Source organism: Eurosta solidaginis, chromosome 3 (assembly GCF_040869045.1).
Source record: "Eurosta solidaginis isolate ZX-2024a chromosome 3, ASM4086904v1, whole genome shotgun sequence".
In the NCBI taxonomy this organism is placed as follows: Eukaryota; Metazoa; Arthropoda; class Insecta; order Diptera; family Tephritidae; genus Eurosta; species Eurosta solidaginis.
Genome location: NC_090321.1, coordinates 219744013 through 219753551, shown reverse-complemented (window position 1 = coordinate 219753551; position 9539 = coordinate 219744013). Strand labels below are relative to the sequence as shown.

The 9539-nt window shown below is 31.8% G+C and overlaps 1 protein-coding gene across 6 annotated transcripts in view; it reads right to left on the bottom strand.

Moving 5' to 3' along the window:
- Window positions 1-2982: 2982 nt before the first annotated feature.
- Window positions 2983-9539, bottom strand: part of Corin (corin serine peptidase) — a 215946-nt gene continuing 209389 nt past the window's right edge. For all 6 annotated transcript variants that reach the window (XM_067775196.1, XM_067775197.1, XM_067775194.1 and 3 more), the window contains 2 exons: window positions 8849-8994; window positions 2983-4926 (listed from right to left, as the gene is read on the bottom strand). In XM_067775196.1, the coding sequence (XP_067631297.1) occupies window positions 4591-4926; window positions 8849-8994 (482 nt within the window). In that variant the 3' untranslated portion in view covers window positions 2983-4590. The remainder of the gene's footprint in view (window positions 4927-8848; window positions 8995-9539) is intronic.

Here is a 9539-nt window from a genome sequence, read left to right as displayed (position 1 = left end):
AAAATATCATCAAAATCTGAGGGGGGTCAAGTTCAATCAGTTTTGATATGAAATTCATAATATACAGAAATTAGCGTTAATATGTAAAGAAACTAAAATGTTAGAAAAACAATAACAAATAAAGTATAGGGCAAAAATAAATTACATAATTACAATAAATAACTCCAAAGGGAACGGAAAACCGTAGAAAATATTTTTGTCCAGCTAGCCTGTTCAACAAGGAACACTGTGCAACGTGCCCAATAGTATACTTCAAATTTGTGAAAAAATTTAGTATGGATATAATATTGCAAAGTTTATACACTTTAAAGCCCCGTCACATAATCAGTTTTTCATATAGACGCGTTTAACACAATCTTATGCATCATGTCTAGATTGCATGTATATTTATGGAGAACGGCGAATCGAGCGACACTGGCCCCATCTGACATTAAAAAGTAGCCAACTTCCTACTTTTGTTGCAAGCAAAGCATAAGAAGAAGAATACGACATTTTTCCTTGTATAGTAAGAATGTTTATAACAGTGCTTCGCGAAATTTTGTATGTGAATGGGCAAGGCGAAATAAGTTCCAATTGATAAGCCTGAAGTTCCTTTATATTAACAAACGCAACATCTTGCGTGGTTGTGGCATGCATATGACTGCGTTAAACGCATCAAGATGACAAACTTAATTGTGGCTCGGCATTTAATTTGGGCATCCAAATAAGCTATCCGGCTCTGGACCAATACAAAAATGAAGTTAGAACCCCGCTCTACAACATTGTATTTGAAATGTCTTACCTGAATTTAATAAGATAGAGCTGACCGCATAGCATATCAGGATGGGAAAGACTTTATTCAGACCTTACCTGGTAGGCATATTGCATTGTTTCTTTCAAGTGAATTATTATATTTTGCTTTATTTTGTATTTGTATGGGGCCATAGAACGATCGCCGTACATTTTGGAATCCAGGGTATGTTTGTTGAGGAACTATGAAAAAACGCAATATCTTGTATTATTACTATTTTGGTGTTATTCATGGCTTACTTCTCACCTGGAGCCTTAGTCTTGTATAAATGCCTATTTATTTTAGGGAAATTCCTAACTGATGTAATAGTTGGAAGTATTGCATTATTTCAGGCATTCTTCTTGGGGGAGGGAAGGATAATAAATTTATATATTCAGCAAGCATTTCGCTGCCTTAAATGGTCTGCTGTACAAGCTACAATGGATCGACACACAAAGTTGACTACTTAAATTTAGGTATCGCTCGTGTTTCGACTTTTGATTTTTCGTAAGATCATTGAAAAAAGTTTTAACCGAAAATAGCTAACCGCTTCCTATCCCAGTACCGTGAGTGCGTATACAATAGTGTTCAGTGAGAGTCCCTGCCAGGAGAAATAGCGTCTATATCGTTGCCGGGCCAAACTTGATGTGACTTAATGGGGAAATTACTGTCCAGAGCACATGTCAATAGTATTTGTACTCGCGCCTATCTTAAAAGAGGCCATAGGTATAGCTACTAAGTAATTTATTTAGAAGGCAGTGGATGGCTGTATCCCTCTTAGCAAGCTAATCAGCTCTGCAATTCCTGTGTGAGATATCCAGATAGGTAAGGATGGCAGAGAAATGATGCGCCTTCTCATTAGGACATCTGTGGCATTCAGTGATTGACTTTGTATTGGTGGCATATGATTCCAAAGCATTTAGAGCGGCGTTGCTCGTTTGAAAGGTGGGAAGAGATTTCTAGTCCCAGGACCGATGAAAACATACATCCTCCCATCTTCCCATGAAACTTAGAGTCATCGGTAAATATGTTGATGGTAGTTATGTGGCACCAAATGCACATGTTGTTATACGTGCAATAGCGTTCAAGGTAGTAAAATAGGCCAACTACGGCTTGAAATATTTACCATTTTTTTTTTTTGACAATTTTCTGGCTTTGATTTTTATCAATTTTTCTGTTGCCATGAAGCGATGCATTACTTTCCATCCAGCTAATACCTAACTGTTTGTACTTAGTTCACAGGAAGTTAGTTACTTTCCGGAAATTTTTAAATTTCTGTTTTATTTTACCTTATTTACCTTTTTAATATTTTTTTATTTCATCTAATTTTTTTCTTATTTTTTTAAATTTTATTTTATTGTATTTTTTTATTTATTTTATTTTATTTATTTTTTGTTTTATTTTATTTTGTTTTGTTTTATTTAATTTAATTTAGTAACCTATAAATTTTATTCAATTTTACTTAGTTTTATTTTATTTTTTAAATTAAATTTTATCTTACTTTATTGTATTTTTTTAATTAAGTATTGTTTTTATTTGTATTTTATTTTATGTTACTTTATTTTATTTTTTATATTAAATTTTATCTTACTTTATTGTATTTTTTTAATTAAGTGTTGTTTTTATTTGTATTTTATTTTATGTTACTTTATTTTATTTTATTTTACACTACTTTACTTATATTTAAGAATTCATGAGCTTAACACCGGCTTATAATAATTGAATTTCAATTATTATGTTTTCTAAGAGAAACTGAAAAGAAAGAAACATTTACTGGCATATTGCGATGGAACCATTTCGAATCTCGGTGAAACCTTTGATGACATTACAAAACTGCCTGATGATGATTACGTTGGCGGTTTTCGAAATGGTTCCATCGCAATATGCCAGTAAATGTTTCTTTCTTTTCAGTTTCTCTTAGAAAACATAATAATTGAAATTCAATTATTATAAGCCGGTGTTAAGCTCATGAATTCTATAATATTTTGCTTTTATTGAATTTTTTTATTTTATGTTATTTAGTTTTATTCAGTTTAATTTAAATTGAGTAAAATTAATTTCATTCCATTTAATTTAATTAAATTTTTTTATTTTATCTTATTTTATTTTATATTATTTTTTTATATTTAGGTTTAGTTTATTTTATTTCATTTTATTTTATTTCATAATATATTTACTTTATCTTGGTAAAATTACGTTATTACTTGATTTTGTAGTGGAGCGTGTTTTTTGTCTATAAACTCAATTAAAAATTTAATGTACCAAAATAAGCCTAGTTTTAACTCATGTTTTTTCAATCTGAAAAAAATTATCTCGAAAGCTAAATATTACTTTTGGATTACAAAAATAAAACAAAATAGTTTATTATTTATGATCCAAAAATAAAACTTAACAATGCAATAGCGAATTTTTCAGAAAACCAAATTGCAATCAGAGTATAATTATTAATAAAAATTCTTATTGGTATTACACCAAAATTATTCTACCTTAATAGTTTTGTATAGGTTTTGGCAAAATACACTTGCAAACAATTTAAATGGTTGCTTAATTTTCTTCAGTATTTTTTGCATTGCAAATGTAAACATTTTTATTGTCGCCAGTTTCTTAAATAAAAAAAAACAGCACGCCTCCAAAAGTCTTTGTTGTCATGCTTAACTTTATTTTTGAACTTAATTTTGTTTTTTTTTACTTTTATTTAATTTTTTGTAAACATAATTAATATCTATACTATATCCATATTTATATAATTGTATTTATGTATGCATTTACATTATGTAAATATTTACATACAAATTTCTTATCTCCTTTTATATTCACCTTTTTTGAATTTAATTAATTGAAACAGTATGATATTTGTGTCAAATTGACTTTAAATTCGGAAATTGACTTCTTTGGTTATTATATATGCGTGCACCGTAAAAAAAAATTAACAGCACAAATTAAGTGCAATTTTGCATTTTTTAAATTAATGCAAATTTCTTAATTTTCTGTTAAAACATATACCATTTTTAAAATGGCAATATGCCACAATTTTATACATATACATAAAAGTATATGGATTATGTTTGTTGTTTGCTTATTACAAACAATTTGTAATAATTATTGTCTCAATTTATTTTGTAGAAATTCATTTTACGCTATGTAATAAGGCATCGAGCCCCGGGAATCCTGATTCTGAATATCGGACCAGCTAAACTATTTTGCTATCCCCAAATCCAGGATATTTAAAAATTCCCCAGATTTCAGGATTTCTTTCTGATCTAATATTCCAAATTTAAATGTCCTTAATTGGTTTACTTTTTTACGACTCAATTTTATACCACAGGAAATCCTCTTTTCCTGCTGAAGTACAGCCTTATTTAGGTGTTACAAATTTCAATTATAGGAACGGACTAATAAATGTTTTTTATTAAGCTACTCATACCTGTATACTTTACATAACTATTTTCGAAATAAAATTCGAAGTTAACAGTCTCTGGATGATGCCGAAAATTTCCGGGATCCCGGGGTTGCCGTTTTCAAATCCAGAAATAACAGGACTTGCAAAAGAGCTTTGGAACGTGATGCCTTACTATGTTCTTTATCATATGTTTGTATATATTTTTATTTTATTTATTATACATATGTATATTGTATATAAATGAATAGTGATAACATTTTATTGTCTGTTATTTTCATACACCATGTATATATCTATGAACTAATGTATATATTATTGTCTTCCTCGTTTTATAGAACTTAAGACTTCATCTCGATTATATATGTTTAATTCTTCTTCTTATAGTTTTAGTTTTTTTTCATACTTCGTATTGTAATTGAACTTAGGTTTTCTTATAATTTTCATAATAATCTATATCCATGGGACTACGATTTTGATTGTGATATGGTTTTTTATTATGTATTGGTCCAGTTGCTATATTCGATAGTATGTCTGGTCCACCAGGATGTGCATCATATTTAGACAATTTTTCTTCGCTAACCGATTTTGAGTATCTTGACATTTGTTCTTGTATCCATGGCGCATATTTAATTACGTTTGCATAAACGCCAGGCAGCTTTGGATGTGCACACATTATACCCCAAGAAACGATTCCACCAACAAACCAACGATCTTTTTCGCCCGGATAGGGACAGAGTAAAGGTCCACCGGAGTCACCCTGTATTAGGATCATAAAAATAGCAAATGCAAATGTTAGCCGTATATAAATAAATATCGTCTTCTGATCATTTCGGCTACTGGTTCAAGAACGGTCTAATGGAGATTTCAGCGAGAACAACCTATCTTATTGATAATTGTTTTTCAGCTTTGAAACGAATTCTCAGATATAAGTTGAGTTCCGATGAACACTGGTGCAGATCCCGATAAAAATTTATTATTCAAATGGAGAAACAATTTCGTTTTCTGGCAGATTTTTGACAACTATTCCTTTTTACTGGATAGCACTTAAAGACCCATGCAGTACTTACTTTAAGTTTGAAAAGGACTTGTTAAGGCCATAACATAATAAAGTATAGTAGTATATTAAGTATATTAATTTCAAACCGTGCTAGAAAAACTTTTCAATCTACGCATCTACAACAAAATATGAAAAACATAAGAACCACATCAAAATGTGTAATGAGTTTTCGCAAATATCTCCTGACACAAGTAAAATTCTTAATCAGACCAATTCTAAATATTCTCGCGGATTTTTTTATTCCCGCGGAAAAATTCCTCCAATTCTTTTCTCCTAGGGAGAAGAAAAATTGGGGAATAGGAATTTCGAATTTTCGAAGTCAGCTGTTTTGTCAATTAAAATTTCGTTGCGCATTTCTTATTTTGTTTAAAAAATTTAAAAGTTTAATTATTGTTGCGAATTTGTTTGAAATTAAAAAATAAAATTCAAACAATGCACATTATTGCATTTCATGTGGTATTCACAGCAATGAGTAATGATTGGTGCCAACATCAACAGAGGAGCATAAGAAGAAGACGGCGGAATAACACAAATCCGCCGGAGTTGCCTGCTTTCATTCTGCAAAGCAATTTTCTGGCGGCCACGTCGAGTTGAGTTCGCCTTTCGCCATATGCCAAAATCTAATTAAGCCTTCTTAAAAAATCCTCGCGCAATTTCTGGATGGCTGCATCAAATATACAAAGAGCTCTTCCGTTGCTTATGATATACTTTTCGACTTAAAATAAAGAATATTGTGGTTGTTGTTGTTGTTGTATTAACAGTGAGAATATTGTGGTAGAATGTAAATACATATTTTAGCACAAATTTGTACAAATAAGTGTTCTTTCTTAATAGAACGAATTTCCTTTAACTATTTTGATGCATTCCCTTTAATTTAACTAGTGAAAAAACTCCTATGAAATGGCAAAGAAATCTCCCTCTCCCTCACATTCATAATACCTACTTTTCTCCCATAACCGGTTTCCTCTTTTTCGAACATTGTTCAGAATAGGAGGAAAGGGAGAAGTGAAAAAACTCACAAGGAATTTTTATTTAGAATATGAGGAATGGGAGAAGGGAAAAAACTCGCACGGAATTTTCGTTTAAAATTGGGCTGAATATTACCGCGTCTCCCCACATTATTTACTTGTTTAACTGCCAATTCCGGTTCTAACTTTTTAAGTGCAAAATCCCATACAATTTTATATGGAAAATATGTCGTATTTGTTGCAAGGTTTAAGAAACTAGTAGTACTGTTATTAGTTTGATAATTTGTTTTGAGTTTTAAACGAAAACTAAAAACATTGTACATAACAAACACCCTATTATGTGTACACATGAGTTGAGTGCTGCCACCTCCCGCAGAGCTCATTCGAATCGTTCCAGTGTGATTTGACCGCGATCCAGATCGGAATAGCTAATTGGAATTCGACTTATACAAACTGATATAAGATGCTTCAGGAAAACATTTTGAGAGTGTTTCCGAAAAAAAAATTGCAGTGAATTCTTTAGTTGTTTGCCGCGAAAGTTTTTCGAACCTGCAGGGAAATGTATATAACGGTACCTACTTTTTTGTTTGCTAATTATTCCTAAATTTTGGGAAGCTTCTATTTAGGCATTTAAATGTTCAAATATTTTGAACTTGGATTTAATAGTTAAGTAAAAAATTTAGGTTAGAGAAGCTCGGCCTTAGATCTCTTCGGAGGTTATCGCGCCTTATATTTATTTTATTTAAAAGATTTAGGTCCACTTGCAGAACGACAAGTGGACTTTTAAACTCAGAGTTAACCTGACATCATGGCGTAACGATACAAGGTGGCAGAATGGGACAGCTGATTTTAACCTTTTTTATTTGCTTTGATACATAAAATTCCGGCGCAGTACGATTTTGACATTTGGCCATCGGATTTACAAAAACAAAGTACATGGAATTTTTATTTATGTTTGTAGGTATGTCATCATGCGGCTACCTTGTATCGTTCCGCCATGCCTGACATTAAACTCGTACATTTTTGAAAAATTTTTGAAATTAAATCAGAGCTAAAAAAATAATAAAAGTTTTCCAACCGCAATATCAAAATACATTTCTGACAATTTTTATACCGTTTCTACATTTTCTATACTCAACCCCATGTTTATTTGAATACTAAATTTCTTGATTCAATTACTAAAGGCTTGTTCTCCAAAGATGACAATCTCAATTTTAAAAATCTGGACAGGTTGCTTTTACGAAGTAAGAAAAATGGGGAATAATTCAATCCCCTTCAGCGAAATTTGTAGTAGAAAACTATCTTTAGTAGTATATTGGTAGTGATAGTAAATTTGTAAAAGCCAACAGGTAAGGGGGGAAATAATTCATTTTCGTGAAACGATAGAGTGTTATGATTGTTTGGTAATTTTTCCAGAATTTATTTGAAAAATGCCGTACGTCAGCATTTTATTCAAAAATGCACTATCTCAAAACTTTTTTCAAACACTCCCTATTTGAGCATAAGCTTAATGCATATTGACATAAGAGGGAGTTAATGAAAAGCATTCTGAGATAAGGGGTTCTTCAACCTAATTCTGATATAGGGCGTTTTTGTGACAAATCCTGAAATGGGAAATTCTTGAAAAATATTTTGGGTTAGGACGATTTCGAACTTGCATCATACATGGGGTCATACTCTACTCAGCAGCCGCAGTGAACTGACACAAAAAAATAAAAAAAGTGGCCTATTGTCTTAGAACTTTATATGCCTTGACTTCGACAGAAGAGTAAAGCTTTTCAGCGGTCCTGCTACATAGGGAGTATTTACCTTTTTATTCTGAAATTTCGGAAAGTTCTTTTCCCTTTAAGTAGGTATTCATTGAAGTTTTCCGGATAAACCGCTAATTAAGAATATTCCGCTAATTTAGGTCATGGCATAGTTAATAAATTCATCATAAGATTAAAAAAAAAAAATTCCAAGGAATTATGCTATTCAGTACTTATCGGGTATTTGTGAACTGATTGCTTCCTATTTCTACTACTAATATCTTTCGAAAAATTGCAACGAAACAACACAGTTAACGGATGTCAATTTGACTTGGGAGCAAAATGGCTGCAATTGTCAAACAATTTGTCAGCCGTGCAAACCTCTTGTGCATGGCAGAATGATACAAGGTGGCAGCATGGTGACATACCTACAAACATAAATAAAAATCCCATGTACTTTGTTTTTGTAAATTCGATGGACAAATGTCAAAATCGTACTGCGCCGGAAGTTGATGTATCAAATCAAATAAAACAAGTTTATAATCAGCTGTTCCATGCTGCCACCTTGTGTCGTTCCGCCATGCTCTTGTGATTGAATCATAATTAAATTTATAATTTTGAAAAATTTGTTGAAAACTAAAATTAACAAAAAAAAAAAGTCGAGTATTTGTGCGCAGCAACTTCTTTAAACGTTTCGTTGCAGAAAAAATGCATTTTATATTTCACCTGAGCCGCTCATTGCATTTTTTAATCTAACAAAAGTTGCTCGTGTAAATGGTGCGTTCTCTGTGTGTGTTAAATTTAGCCTAAAAAAGTTGGGAAATATTCTACATTTTCTGCCGATAATAGACAGAGAGAATTGACTTAATATATACCTACTTTATTTACTTTATTTTTTATTCTTACCTGACATGCATCCTTGCCTCCTTCCTCATAACCGGCGCATATCATACCTTCGGATACAGTTAGATTGTCAAGCCACATATCACATTGTTGGCGACTTATTATAGGTACTTGCACTTCATTGACAATTGGCTCGTAGGTGGCTTTGGCTAAATAAAGAATAATACGTACATATTAGCACCTTCCATTTTTCGTGGCGTCTTAGTCTTATGTGAAAATAGTCTCAAAGTTATCTAACAGCGTTTTCTTTTCTGAAATAAATTGTTGGCTAAGTAAATAGTAAAGCCTTAATAGAGTTACTCCTACCCCAGAAAATTTTCAACATTTATAGTGCATGCAAAGAACATAAATGGCTACCCCGTGTATTAGCTGATTTTCACAAACGCGCTGTCAATGATAATAAAAATTCATTAGCAATTATTTCCTTCATTTCAATTTTCTTCGCTAAAAAGTTGTGAAGTTACGAAAATAAATTGTCACGATCACCTGGTTTAGCAGAGTTGCACTGCCACACCGCCATTTTATGCAGGGTAAAAGTATAACCCTTTTGCGTTGCAAGCAGACAACAATTTTCACAAAATAACGAAATACCCCGTAAAGGCGTTACCTGCTTTTTAGAATAGAACACAATATATTTACAACCCTTGCGCGGCGTACAAAAAGCGTAACACTTTTGCCAGAAAAGAAAACGCTA